This window comes from Thermobia domestica, chromosome 16 (assembly GCF_964235325.1).
Source record: "Thermobia domestica chromosome 16, izTheDome1.hap1.1, whole genome shotgun sequence".
Taxonomy (NCBI): domain Eukaryota; kingdom Metazoa; phylum Arthropoda; class Insecta; order Zygentoma; family Lepismatidae; genus Thermobia; species Thermobia domestica.
Genome location: NC_137469.1, coordinates 8,243,172 through 8,258,771, shown reverse-complemented (window position 1 = coordinate 8,258,771; position 15,600 = coordinate 8,243,172). Strand labels below are relative to the sequence as shown.

The window sequence follows — 15,600 nt, the reverse complement described above, 5'->3', positions numbered from 1 at the left end:
ATGTAAAACAGAATGATCCAGAAGACTAATTATGTAATAACCTTAAAAATAATTTTGAAAACTAAAATTACTGATCAATTAATAACCTTAATGTAAACTTGTCTGCGTATATGTATATACAAGTAAATAAAAGCTGACAGAAACCTAATAATTATGGCTGTTAATTTTAGTGATATGATAAGATTTTTAATAGCACACTCTGATTTAATATGGACAACAGGCATCATTAGTCACTCTCGAAAGTATATAGTGTATAGAGTAATTTTATAAAACACTTTTGCTAGTAAGTTTTATTTAGATTTGCACAGGGAAACATGTGTGTGACCATATGGCTATAGTCAGTGGCGTATTTACGATTTTGTTTCGGGAAGGGCTTTGTTAACTTTCCGGGGGGGGGGCGCTTTGCCTGAAATTGTGAAAAATCTGCAAGATATTTCATATACTTTACTATAGTAAGTAAGATTTCGGAGGGGGCTTAAGCCCGGAAGCCCCCACCCTAAATACGCCACTGGCTATAGTTCTCACATCCAAAACCGTTCTTACATCGACCAAATCTTGAGTAGTTTTGTTTTACAGCGAGATGTCTCAAAACTGAAGTGACAAATTGTTTTCTGATGAAGAAATTAATCCCATCCTTAACACATTAAGTCTCTGATGTTTTGAAGGCTTCAAGCAAAATGTGAGAGAAGCTAGTTGAATCTGACAACCAATCTTTACGATAATCTAGAAATTTTTCGACTAAGGAAATATATAAACCTATCTTTCTATTAAATTTCGTATTTGATTTGTTTACTGTTGCCAGATCGCTATACAGGGTGCTACAAAAATGTATGGGACCTATCGTAGTTGGGTCAAGACATCACTGAGGAACTGGTATGTAAACTGTAGATGAAGAGTAATCAAATACTCCCGAACAGCCTTTTTAAAATTAGTTGAGCAAGTACCGGAGGTTCTGAAAGATGGATATTTGGACAGTTCACATACTAGTTCCTCAGTTATGTCTTGACCCGACTACGATCGGTAGTATAGTCGTGGAATTATGGACCTTTAATTTTTTTTTTCGGCACCTTGTAACTACGAAACTATGCACTTCCGGCCACAGATCTATGAACTTTTTTTCTTATTTTGATGTGAGGAATAACCTATTCCCAAAATATTGTGGCATTTTTTATAACACACTGTATATATTAACACAGAGATCACTAACAAAAGTCGAATTACGTGAAATCGTAATTTTGTATAACGTATTTGTTCTGTTGAATAAATATTACTTTAAAAAGTTTTATAGTTTAAATGTACATAATGCAATAAAGAAAAAAACGTTAATATAATCAACCACTTACCTATATTTATCGCCGGTGCGAGCAGCATGTTTATAATGAAAATCCGTAAACGGAGCAGCTAATACTTGTAAATCAATCATCGCTAAACGTCTTGTACTGGGATGGTTGAGTAAGAAAAGCAAAGTACCGCTTAAAGCTTCTGAAATACGAGGCATCTGAGAGTCAAGAATATTATGCATTACAGCGCTCACTCCACCACACGCTATGAAAACACCAGGATTCAATACACCTAGAACAAAGAAGACCTATGATTACCAACATTATCATCTTACAAGAATTTGCTTGGTTTAAAGATTTAACATACTTACTACTAGAACAAATTTTAGAGGAAAAAATATCATGGCGAGGGTAATTTTAAAAGTCTTGCACACAGCGCATGCGAGACCGTTTGAGTGGTGTGATTAAGTTCAATTTTACGTTAGCTGTAAGTCAGAGTTTGGGCTTGACGGTTCTGTCTGTGTTTGCTAGTTCGCGTGGCTGTGTTGTGAGAAAGTCAGTGTTAAAATGGAAAGTGAACCCGTCTCAGGTCGGATTACACATAGTGACCAGCGTTTCTATATCAAAATGGAAACTCTACGTGGCAAGAATCCAACTGAAATTTACAATGCTTTGCGAGAGGTTTGTGGAAATAGTGTAGTGGATCGTAGCACTGTATCACGGTGGTCAGCTCGTTCCTGTGAAGGTCGTGTAAGGACTGCGGACAACCCAGGAAGTAGAAGACCATCAACTGCAACACACTACCCTCTTCGATTATTGTGAAAGCCATTTCGACAGAGGATCGACAAGAAACATGTGAGGAAATTGCACATTAGGCCAGAATGTTTATCACTTCAGTTTACAGAATTATTACTGAAAAGTTAAAGATGAGAAAAATAGTTGCCAGATGGTTCCACATGATCTTAGTAAAGAACAGAAAGCATGTCGCAAAAGAATCGTAGAACACTTCTTCACCCAACATGTAGTCCTAATTTGAGCCCACCAGACTTTGATTTGTTTACCAAATTGAAGGAATCACTCCGTAGAAAAAGTTTCGATACAATTGACAGAGTTTCCAGTGAGGTGACCAGAGATCTCAGACAGCTCAACAATAAAGGTGCCCTATCCGGAATACAGAATTTACCAAAACGTTGGGAAGCTGTCATAAAGAAGACTGGAGATTATAATGAAGGCCTGTACAGGTATTTTGTACAATAAATTATTTACTTCCATTATATCTTTCAGTGTGCAGAACTTTTGAAGTGACCCCTGTAGAATTACCGGATTTCGTTAATTGACTTCTATTCATTAGATCCACGTTTTTAGAATTAATTTGTCAATCTTAATTGTAGCAATAAGGACATCAACTAGCAAGAGTTCTACGAGCCAACTGCACAGTTTTGCCCAGGCTGCTACCAATTAAATAACATTTACGTCACAACAGAGCAGCTTAAGTTACCTACACACCACGCGTCCTCCAAGTAGAGACGCTTGAGTTATGTATGCTTCAAGAAGCCCCGGGCCCAAAACTAGCGTCAGTTAAGTACAACTCACTTGACTGTTAAAAAGTTAATATATTATATATTTAATACGGTTTTGGGCACCTAAAGCAGGAATTTTTTTATTATTATTATTATTATTTCTCTCACTGGTGAACATTAAGTTTCAACAACAATGTGAAATACAAAACTCATCCAACTACATTTTAAGTCAGTGCGTTCTAGTGATTTCCATTTCATCTCGCAGTCTTCTGATATTTCGTTGAGAACTGAACAATAGCTCTTGAATTTCGTGTTAGTTTCCGCTCAGAATTGAACACTGCCTCTTGTTCATCATTACAACGCGTAAATATTCCAATCTAAGAATGAAAGACGATACCCGGAATATGTCCATCGATTAAATTTATAATCACTTTCTCATATATTTGCCCATAGATGTAGCTGTTAACATGTTTAATTCTCCTTGAGTTTCAGCACTGTTCAGAGTTTGTTTACGTAGACTTTTGAGTGTCCACTGATTTCAGTAACTCCCTAAACGAGTAGTATCAAGTAGTAAGGTCAAATGACATAGCTGGACAGCTTTTGTTGCCACTGAGAGAGAGCATTTGGCCATGGAATTTCTCATTTAGAAAGACAATCGTCTCGAGGGAGGTATAGCAGATTGTTGAAACCATATTAATCCTGTCTGCTATATTTGCAATACTGTTCTTCATTAACTATCAAGGCATTCCCAACTCTTTTTGTTTGTTTATAGCACTCCACGTCAAATAAACTGCAAAAATCACTGATAAAGGAACTTGTAAGAACAGTGTTACCAACCGACCCACAATAGTCATCATCATCATAGGTATTCTGCCTTTATTGGCAGGTCACTTGCCGCAGCTGAGAAGCTTCCATGCTCCACGGTCCTCCGCTAACCTTTTCGTCTTCGAGTATGATCTTTCTGTTTTAATATCATCCATTAATTGTAGTCTCCTTCGCCCCCTCCCTCTCTTTCCCGCCACCATACCCTCTAGGACGTCCCTCATGATACAATCTCTTCTTAGGCAATGTCCCAATCAGTTTGTCTTCCTCTTCCTAATAATATCTAAAAGTGTCCTTTTCTCACCCACCATTTCTAACACTCTCTCATTCGTTTTCCGCTCGACCCAACTAATTCTTTCCATTCTTCTCCACACCCACATTTCGAAGGCTTCCAGCCAATTTTCGTCACCTTTACGTAATGTCCACGTTTCCGCCCCGTACAGTACAACACTCCACACGAAGCATTATATGAGTCTTTTTCTCAACTCTTTCTTCAAGGTCCCACAAAACAGACTTTTCTTCCTCCTAAAGGCTTCTTTCGCCATTCCTATCCTTGCTTTTATTTCACGTTCGCATTTCATGTCATTACTAAGAATACTACCCAGGTATCGAAAACTATTCATTTGTTCTATTTTCTCCCCTCCTACTTTTATATTTGACACAGACCCCTTCGTTCCAATCACCATGGCTTTTGTCTTTCTAACATTTATTTTCATCCCATATTCTTCAAAGCCCTTTCTCATTTTTTCTAACATTTTATTGATTTTCTTTTCAGATTCTGCATGAAGCGCCATATCATCTGCAAATCTTATGCATCTAATCATTCTACCTCCTACCGAAATGCCACAATAGATGTTGAGTAAATCCAACTTATCATTCTTAAATCGGAATATATATATACATTTTACTTTAAAAAAAAATAAATAAATAAACTGAATGTTGATGCTGATATTGTGTTTTTGTATGATGTTCCCTTTCCTTGAGATTACATGCTATGTTGAATGTATCACTGACTAGTGACACCGAACCTACTGGGCCCGTATGGGCTCGTCATCAACAGCCACTGATACACTCACCAAGCCAATCATCTACGGAAAATAGAACTCAAATCTGGCCCGAAATATAAAGCTTCCAAACTCTCTCCCATCTCGACTCACAGTCCGGTATCCAGGCCTGCAGTTCATTATCCACATCCCATCCGGAAATAGGTTGTGAACCACGACTACAGACACAGGACACCGACCTACGAGTGGAGCTGGCAATGAGCACAATGAAGATCTTAAAGTTGTCTGTGAAAGCCCTATCTGAATCTTCCAAAAGAAAAAAAAAAATCTTGAAACAGAATTTTGTAACTAAAAAAAAAAAATCCAAACTGAGATTTTGATTGAAACTGATAAAATGAGAAATTTTCTACAGATTCGGTTGTTTTCAACTCGGTCACACTAAGGAAAGTCTCTTCCCTGAATTTCACAGCTATTTCATTTCCCCAGTAAACTTATTCTGTACGTATTGCTCTTTGCTTTGATCATGCTTCGCATGCATACCAAAACATCAACTCCATATTTCTACTACTTCTTAAAACTACAAGATAATTAGATTTTGTATTCGAAAAGAAAGATGTTTTCACGGCTAGTAAGTTTTATTCTTTAAAATATTCATGAATGTAGTGTTGGACAAAAATATTTGATAACAGATAATCTTCACATTAAACTGACATACCCATCTAAGAAAAATAATATGATCGATTTCAATATCTTTCAGAGCCAAAACATTCTTTACTTTGTACATATTCCCGAAATATTCATATTCTTTAATATTCATTTAATATTCTTGACTTTCAGAACATTTACATTGAATCGACACGCAAACAACTGAAAAGACACAATATAAATACACTACACTATTGAAAATAATACTTCACTGCCTACTGTTGTGGTTAGCTACTTTCACTTTTATTTATTTATTCTTTGGTGCTTAAACTTCTCTGTGCATAGAGATTGTGGCCGGCATAGAGGATTTACGCTCTTCGCGACCTCTCTTACATCTCGGACTTACTGAACAATCTAGCACAGGTAAACATTCACTTACATATTGACATACTTAAACCTAAATCCCTATTCTAACTACACTAACTTAACCTAAACAAGAATATATATATAAAAAAAAAAAAATCACACATATATTTCATGAAGCACCATCCTTATCTTGTATTTATATTTTGTTTTGTTTCGCTACCACATTCATACCGAAGACGCAGTGGTTATTTGCATTAGTGTCGCTCTGAATCTTTTGAGTTTCTTAAAAAAAGAAGAAAAGGTATTTACTAGTAATTATGAAAAAAACTGAAATTTCTAAACTTGATGGGTATCAGATTAAAATATTACGAAGGTTTAGCCTATTGCCGAAAGTTTTCAGTTACCGGTACGCAAAATTCATGTACCCTTGCACTTAACTGTAGCCGTGAATCTGACACTTACTTACAAAAATCAACGTTTAGAATCATTTTGTTTCAAAACCAAAGAAAACATGCCAAAATAAATAAAACTTAATTTCGAGCAGTGTTACCGAAAATGAATAATTTCAAGATTTTTGGGGAATCTAAACATCTTTTCCTCACTGGGGGAAAATGTGTGTGTGGTACACATTTTCTTGTGATTACAACAATCGCTCTGTGCTGAGATTCTAGCTTTCTTTTCCCCCCCATCGAATGAAATCACGATGTCACATTGCCCGAATCTGCATGTGTGCGGCGTTGAGGGAAACTTTACGCACTTAACACTTCATGTTTTGGATTTCACACATACAACAGAAAATATAATCACACATATCTGTTTTCTCGAGACAAGGAAATTTTGAAGATGCCAAATACCTGGAGTGAGTTTTCACTTTCACTGGTTCTTATTTACGTGATTCTGCTTCTTAAACAGCGACTGAACGGATATATTAAAAAAAAAATTTCCTGACGAATTACTCCACTTGAATTTCCTGGGAGACTCTTAAGTTGTGGTCCCAAAATAATTTCGGATACTAACTACTGTAGCACCGATCTGGAAAAACCATCGAGCATCACTTAACTTCTTCTTCTTCGATGCCTGCACAACGACTCAATGTTTACTCTCCGTCACCGTCTCCTCCGGCTTCTCCTACGTTCTCTCGCTGACCGAGAACGTAAAATTTGCCAATGAGCTCATTCCGTAACAATAGACGCCTTCCATGCTAGTATCCCTTATGCAAGACGAAATCACTTCACAGTTTATAATATTACTGGTTTAATAAGTTTGTTGAAAACACCAAACACAGCACGTTTATCTCTGCTGACAACTTCTAACACTAGCCAAAACGAAGAATTTATCACAGTTTTAACGTAACAACAGATTATTCCACAATTTCTGCAGACGCTGAACACTACACGTCTGTCTCCTGAAATGGCTGACGCCGTAAGACAAAGAATTACATGAAGATGATCCCTAATTGGAAGATAATCGTGACGTAACTATCGGATGATAGGCTTCTGTGCGAAGATCAAAGAAAACCGAAATCTCAGCCGCAGCTGTGATTGTGGATTATCCAATCAAATAATTTACTTCGAAACAAAGAGATGCACCAAGAAGAAATTATGGCTGACTTTCTTAATTCGGAATTTTGAAGATTTTACGAAATAAAATTTTTAGCTTTCTTGAGAAGATTCCCTATGCCGAAATATGAATAAAAATAAACTGAAAACCATTGAAAAAGCTGGAATATACACTTATTTGTCTAAAATAATGATATATTCTTGGATAAATACATAATATAATTAATAATCATGTAATCTTCATATAATATCCATTGAAACGATTTATTTCACTAAAATTACACAAAATTTTCGACCTACGGTTTTCCTACTATAAAATAAAAATTTCTCTTACATTCTAAATAAAATTTAAAATTTCCCTTCCGATATACAAGGTGCTCAAAAGCACCGGGCCATGTTACGTTATGCTGAGCATAAGGTAACATCCTCCGGGAGCTTCGGAGAAAAAAAAAAAAATCTCAACTTATGAGTTCTTCTTGTTTTTTTTTTTTTTTTTTTTTTTTTTGTTACTACAAAAATTACTGGAGATTATACAAGACAAACATTTCTTTTTTTTTATCAATTCCAATCACAACTATACATTCTAATCAATCCTAACCTAACCTTAACCTATAAACTAAGCTTTCTCCTTTTTTTTTTTTTCTTCACCCTTCTAATAATTCCTTTCTTTTCTCTTCGGAACAACGAAACAATTTTAGATTGTCAAAACTCTGAACTCCTATGTTTTCTCCCTTCAGAGTTTGCAATCTCGCTGAATTTCGAGTTAGAGATACCACTTTGTAAGGTCCAACGTAGGTATGCATAAACTTAGCGAATACCTTTCTTGGTATCGACGACACATGGTGAGTTTTCACCATCACCAAAGAACCTTCTGTGACGATGTCTTGTTGTTTCCGCAGCTTTCTTTCTTTCTTCGGTTCTGCTGCCGGAATAGAAACTACAAATTTCTTGTCTTCCTTTACTTGCACCGTCTCTTTGGGCCAAATGAAGTTTTCTTTGAAGCTCTTGGATGCTGAATACGATAAGAAACGCTCCGCTGGAGTACATCCGAGAGCATCACACCAAGAGTGATTGCACAAATCTTGGGCGGCTTTTAGAAAATTACTCCATTTCGGAATCTGCCAAAACATTGAATTTTGAAATTTGGAGGGTTGGTATCAAAATCGAACGAGGTTGTTACCAAATTGAAATTTTGACTACTCGCTAACCGATCTTGTTCTTTCTGGGGAGTTGAGGAATCCACATCGCAGTCCACACTCTCCCCTAATGAGGGCTGCGGTATGCATTTCCCAAACTATTCCCGTTCGTTTCCGGTGGCTGAGCCATCGTAGGTACGAATGTCGTATATTGCGGAGGCCATCCAGTGGACATCGCCATGTTCACTCCTGGGGAAGAAGTAGACGTGGGAGCCGCCACTCCCCCTCCAGGAAGTAAATTCGGCGCGTATCCCGGATAGGCTTGCGCTCCTGCTGAGTTCATCGCGTTTGGCGCGCATGTCTGAGATGTACCCCGCGGATACCCGTAACTCATCGCTGCTGGATAGTAGCGTTGGTTGTACCCATACGGAGCATTCCGATTTCCATTACCATCTCTTACCCAATTCGGTCTTCCTTGATTGGGCCAGGGTCTTCGAGACTGAAAGTTCCTTCTTCGACCCCTGTTTCCGGAAAATCGGTCATCTCCTCCTTTGCCATTGGATTTCCTTCCTTCCTCTTGCCTTCGTCTTCCTCCGTCTGAGACGAAGTATCTTTGGTGGTTTGTTTTCCTGACTTTTCGGCCTTTCTGACGACTTTCGCCTGACGCACCTGAAAGCGTCTAAACTTCTTGTCAGTGACCGGTTCACTAGGCTCTGGATGTCCCTCTATCTCGGCTATTTTGACCATAAGGTGTTGAATGTTTTTCGGCTCAACAGCCCTCAACAACTTGGCATCACCAGCTGGTAAACAATCCAAGACTATCTCAATAAGTTCGATTTCATCCGGGTGTTGTGCCACCGCATAATATTCCGCTACAATTTTCCATGCAAAGTCCGTCAATCGGTTGTACTTCGCTCGATCATACTTCATTCCCTGAATGAACTTCTTTTGCAACCTTTCCATCCTTGCCGAAAAATAGTGTTCCCGGAACAGACGCACAAAATCCGCATAACTATTGATGTCTTGACACACAGTCTGAAACCATGTCTTGGCCCCAGCTGTTAAACAACAAGGTACCAAGGTTAGACGTTCGTGTTCTGATGCCGAAATTACCTTAAAAGTTTGTTCCAAATTTTCTAAAAATGATCTAGCCAAACCGTATTCACCAGAAAATGTAGGTAAGTGATTTAATTCAGAAAGTCTTAAATTTAGAGTTCGCTTACCAAAGCCTTCCTCGCTTCTACTGGGGTTCACGGGAGAATTGTGGCCAACGACGGGGCTCTTTGCACCCGAGTGATTTTGACCGAAAATAGAATAGTGTTGGTAATTTTGTCCAGAAGTTAAATTGTCTGGCATCGATACCACCGCGTGACCACACATTCCCTCCTGAACTCCAGCACACGAAGGAGTCATGTCTGCTACATTACTAGAGGACACCACATGGTTCAACCGACACCTAGTATCTGAAGGTCCTGACACCTGAGGTGGAACTAACAATGGATTCGACCTCCTGGACAACGCCTGACAACCTATTGTCTCAACACAGGATGTATGTGACTTGTTTAAGTTCAACGTATGTGAGGATAATTCAAAGGGAAGGACATTTGTGCCGTGAATGTTGGTCGGCTGACAGACAGAGACAGTCACCGTGGGAATAGTACGAGTCTCCCCAACTGAAGAGACTGGTACATCCACTTGGATGTCTGACTCGGTCCCGTCAGACTCGATTCCATCACCGACAACAAAGTCTCGCGATCGTTTACGTCCACACCGTTTGTTTTTTCTTTGGTTTTGTTTCTCCTCCAACGTCTGAATCTTGGCTTCAAGTGCCCGACACGACCTTTGGGTACTTAGTTCGAGATGTGAAAACTCCTTAGTCAAGTCATCACATCGTCGATTCTGCGCCTCAACCGATAACCGGAGACCTTCCTCAACGGCATCTACCCGCGCGTCTATTTTAGTCTGATAGTTCCCAACAGAGGTATATAAATCGCGAACTTCCGACCTAACAGCCTCTACGTCTTCGTTTACATTGGCTACCTTCTCATTGATCATTTGCAACAATTCGAATTTTACATTATCGAATTTTTCATTCATATCCTGAAATTTACGGTCAACCTGATTACTCATCGCCTGAAAGTTACTATTAATATCCTGGAATTTACTATCTACCTTTTCGAATTTTTCATTCATATTCTGAAAATTATTACTAATATCCTGAAATTTATTGTCCACCTTTTCAAATTTTTCGTTTAACGTCAAAGTTAAAGTTTGACTAAATCGTTCCAACATGGCTGCAAAGTCAGTTAATTGCACACTTGAACCGGATGCTACGTTTCCTCGACTTCCTTCCTCCTTGTCAGAATCGTTCGGGCTACCCCGCGTTACACGCTCACCTTCCTCACTCTCGGTTTCCGATGATTTCGGAAGTGGCAACACTGTCACCTGTTTCGCCAGGCAAGGCTTACATAACCACGGCTCACTACTCTTGTCTAATTCCTGCACTTGTTCCTCTGACAAACCATAACATTGGGCATGTACCCATCTAAAGCAACTGTCACAATAAACGCTGAACCCTGCAATTTCGTCACTACAGCATATATATTCGTTCGGATGACGAGATTCGTTACTCGATCTGCTACCCACAGACATTTTCACTTTCATTAAGTTTGTTTCCCACAACATCACACATACAGATCCAGAAGTGACCATGATTCATTCAATGCGGCGATTGTCATAATGATCCCCATTACAAATACTCTGCTGTGATTGTTTTATTTTCCTTAGCGCTCGCGTAGGATTGAAACAACAGAAATCCTGGATAAGGGTCGCCATTTTTACTTTAAAAAAAAAAGTAAATAAATAAACTGAATGTTGATGCTGATATTGTGTTTTTGTATGATGTTCCCTTTCCTTGAGATTACATGCTATGTTGAATGTATCACTGACTAGTGACACCGAACCTACCGGGCCCGTATGGGCTCGTCATCAACAGCCACTGATACACTCACCAAGCCAATCATCTACGGAAAATAGAACTCAAATCTGGCCCGAAATATAAAGCTTCCAAACTCTCTCCCATCTCGACTCACAGTCCGGTATCCAGGCCTGCAGTTCATTATCCACATCCCATCCGGAAATAGGTTGTGAACCACGACTACAGACACAGGACACCGACCTACGAGTGGAGCTGGCAATGAGCACAATGAAGATCTTAAAGTTGTCTGTGAAAGCCCTATCTGAATCTTCCAAAAGAAAAAAAAAATCTTGAAACAGAATTTTGTAACTAAAAAAAAAAAAATCCAAACTGAGATTTTGATTGAAACTGATAAAATGAAAAATTTTCTACAGATTCGGTTGTTTTCAACTCGGTCACACTAAGGAAAGTCTCTTCCCTGAATTTCACAGCTATTTCATTTCCCCAGTAAACTTATTCTGTAGTATTGCTCTTTGCTTTGATCATGCTTCGCATGCATACCAAAACATCAACTCCATATTTCTACTACTTCTTAAAACTACAAGATAATTAGATTTTGTATTCGAAAAGAAAGATGTTTTCACGGCTAGTAAGTTTTATTCTTTAAAATATTCATGAATGTAGCGTTGGACAAAAATATTTGATAACAGATAATCTTCACATTAAACTGACATACCCATCTAAGAAAAATAATATGATCGATTTCAATATCTTTCAGAGCCAAAACATTCTTTACTTTGTACATATTCCCGAAATATTCATATTCTTTAATATTCATTTAATATTCTTGACTTTCAGAACATTTACATTGAATCGACACGCAAACAACTGAAAAGACACAATATAAATACACTACACTATTGAAAATAATACTTCACTGCCTACTGTTGTGGTTAGCTACTTTCACTTTTATTTATTTATTCTTTGGTGCTTAAACTTCTCTGTGCATAGAGATTGTGGCCGGCATAGAGGATTTACGCTCTTCGCGACCTCTCTTACATCTCGGACCCACTGAACAATCTAGCACAGGTAAACATTCACTTACATATTGACATACTTAAACCTAAATCCCTATTCTAACTACACTAACTTAACCTAAACAAGAATATATATATAAAAAAAAAAATCACACATATATTTCATGAAGCACCATCCTTATCTTGTATTTATATTTTGTTTTGTTTCGCTACCACATTCATACCGAAGACGCAGTGGTTATTTGCATTAGTGTCGCTCTGAATCTTTTGAGTTTCTTAAAAAAAGAAGAAAAGGTATTTACTAGTAGTTATAAAAAAAACTGAAATTTCTAAACTTGATGGGTATCAGATTAAAATATTACGAAGGTTTAGCCTATTGCCGAAAGTTTTCAGTTACCGGTACGCAAAATTCATGTACCCTTGCACTTAACTGTAGCCGTGAATCTGACACTTACTTACAAAAATCAACGTTTAGAATCATTTTGTTTCAAAACCAAAGAAAACATGCCAAAATAAATAAAACTTAATTTCGAGCAGTGTTACCGAAAATGAATAATTTCAAGATTTTTGGGGAATCTAAACATCTTTTCCTCACTGGGGGAAAATGTGTGTGTGGTACACATTTTCTTGTGATTACAACAATCGCTCTGTGCTGAGATTCTAGCTTTCTTTTCCCCCCCATCGAATGAAATCACGATGTCACATTGCCCGAATCTGCATGTGTGCGGCGTTGAGGGAAACTTTACGCACTTAACACTTCATGTTTTGGATTTCACACATACAACAGAAAATATAATCACACATATCTGTTTTCTCGAGACAAGGAAATTTTGAAGATGCCAAATACCTGGAGTGAGTTTTCACTTTCACTGGTTCTTACTTACGTGATTCTGCTTCTTAAACAGCGACTGAACGGATATATTAAAAAAAAAATTTCCTGACGAATTACTCCACTTGAATCTCCTGGGAGACTCTTAAGTTGTGGTCCCAAAATAATTTCGGATACTAACTACTGTAGCACCGATCTGGAAAAACCATCGAGCATCACTTAACTTCTTCTTCTTCGATGCCTGCACAACGACTCAATGTTTACTCTCCGTCACCGTCTCCTCCGGCTTCTCCTACGTTCTCTCGCTGACCGAGAACGTAAAATTTGCCAATGAGCTCATTCCGTAACAATAGACGCCTTCCATGCTAGTATCCCTTATGCAAGACGAAATCACTTCACAGTTTATAATATTACTGGTTTAATAAGTTTGTTGAAAACACCAAACACAGCACGTTTATCTCTGCTGACAACTTCTAACACTAGCCAAAACGAAGAATTTATCACAGTTTTAACGTAACAACAGATTATTCCACAATTTCTGCAGACGCTGAACACTACACGTCTGTCTCCTGAAATGGCTGACGCCGTAAGACAAAGAATTACATGAAGATGATCCCTAATTGGAAGATAATCGTGACGTAACTATCGGATGATAGGCTTCTGTGCGAAGATCAAAGAAAACCGAAATCTCAGCCGCAGCTGTGATTGTGGATTATCCAATCAAATAATTTACTTCGAAACAAAGAGATGCACCAAGAAGAAATTATGGCTGACTTTCTTAATTCGGAATTTTGAAGAAGATTTTACGAAATAAAATTTTTAGCTTTCTTGAGAAGATTCCCTATGCCGAAATATGAATAAAAATAAACTGAAAACCATTGAAAAAGCTGGAATATACACTTATTTGTCTAAAATAATGATATATTCTTGGATAAATACGTAAAATATACATAATATAATTAATAATCATGTAATCTTCATATAATATCCATTGAAACGATTTATTTCACTAAAATTACACAAAATTTTCGACCTACGGTTTTCCTACTATAAAATAAAAATTTCTCTTACATTCTAAATAAAATTTAAAATTTCCCTTCCGATATACAAGGTGCTCAAAAGCACCGGGCCATGTTACGTTATGCTGAGCATAAGGTAACATACACTTACTGTAATGATGTACAAATATATTTCATTCTCCTTCAAAAAGGTATTTTACTAAGCATATTAAATCCATCGCTCTTAATGGGACACCCTTTACAAGTGAAATCAGTGACTCTGAAGTCTTAAAGTTCAGTAAAAATAATTCTCTCGCCAAAGAATTAAAGTAAACTTCGAAATACTTACAGACTTCACTTAAGGCGGCGAGACAAGCACGCAACAATCGATCTTTCTCTTTGGCCCCATCATTCGCAAGAGAAACTAGAGCGCGTGCCATTTCTTCTGGGAAAAAATGAGCGGCTTTCAACAACATTTTTCTGACTAGACGCATTGCCTGCATGCGTTCAATATCATTCTCCAGAACGATATCTAGACTCCTATAATAAAGAAGAGAAACTATTATTTAAGCATGTACAGAAGACATAGGTAAGATTATGTTACGAACTTTTAGTATATAATTAATGAAAAACACAAGTGGGGAAACGGACAATCTCTTAATGTAAGAAAACATTCGAAACTCTTACTCATGATATATATTCGAAAATATTAACCGTAAGCTAAAACACAATTCAGATTTTACCCCGATGTACTTTTATTATATATCGGGTGAGGCAAAAAGATGTTAACATTAAATGAATGTTCTTTTTTTATTTTGTTATGCAGATTAAACCATGGCGTGCCGGTATTCCACTGAGAAACGAAGGAAACTAGTTGCCTGACTGGAGATTTTTCAGTAACCAAGCATCGTACAAGAAAAACTCACGGCCTGGATCGGACGGGATGCAATTTTGCGCCTGACAATTAGCAGGATCTACGAGAAGTTTGTAAGGACGGGGACCGTTTAAGACGATTGCAAGGGAAACAGTGGTAGAAACAGATGTGTCCTAATTGAAAAGAATATCATTCTCGTCCAGGAACTCGGTAGACAACCCAACCAAGTATTCGCGCACACTTTCTCTAGAGCCTTAACACTTCTCAAATGTCAGTGGGTAGAATTTTACAGCGGGATTTAGGAATGAAGCCATTCCAGATTGTGCAGCATCTCAAAAACGCGGACAAGCAAGCAATGTAAATGCTGCACAAATTATCTTGGAAACGGTGCGCATGGACATTCTGTTCATGTTTTCTGATGGAGCAACATTCTACATCAGTGGTCAAGGATCGTGTGTATGCCAGAAAACCTAGCAACTTGGACGATCTGAAGCACTGCATGACTCAGGTCATCGCTGCTACCCCTGCCCACATGGCCCAGAGGACCATACAATCAACAATGGACCAACTCCGTAACTACATTGAGTGGGATGGGTGCCAAATTGAAACCTTT

The 15,600-nt window shown here is 38.0% G+C and overlaps 1 protein-coding gene across 1 annotated transcript in view; it reads right to left on the bottom strand.

The window, feature by feature from the left end:
• The window catches only part of rictor (rapamycin-insensitive companion of Tor), a 219,451-nt gene that overhangs the window by 194,076 nt on the left and 9,775 nt on the right, over positions 1-15,600 (bottom strand). The window contains exons 5-6 of the mRNA XM_081742104.1: positions 14,463-14,653; positions 1,344-1,572 (exon numbers count right to left, since the gene is read on the bottom strand). Of these exons, the coding sequence (XP_081598230.1) occupies positions 1,344-1,572; positions 14,463-14,653 (420 nt within the window). The remainder of the gene's footprint in view (positions 1-1,343; positions 1,573-14,462; positions 14,654-15,600) is intronic.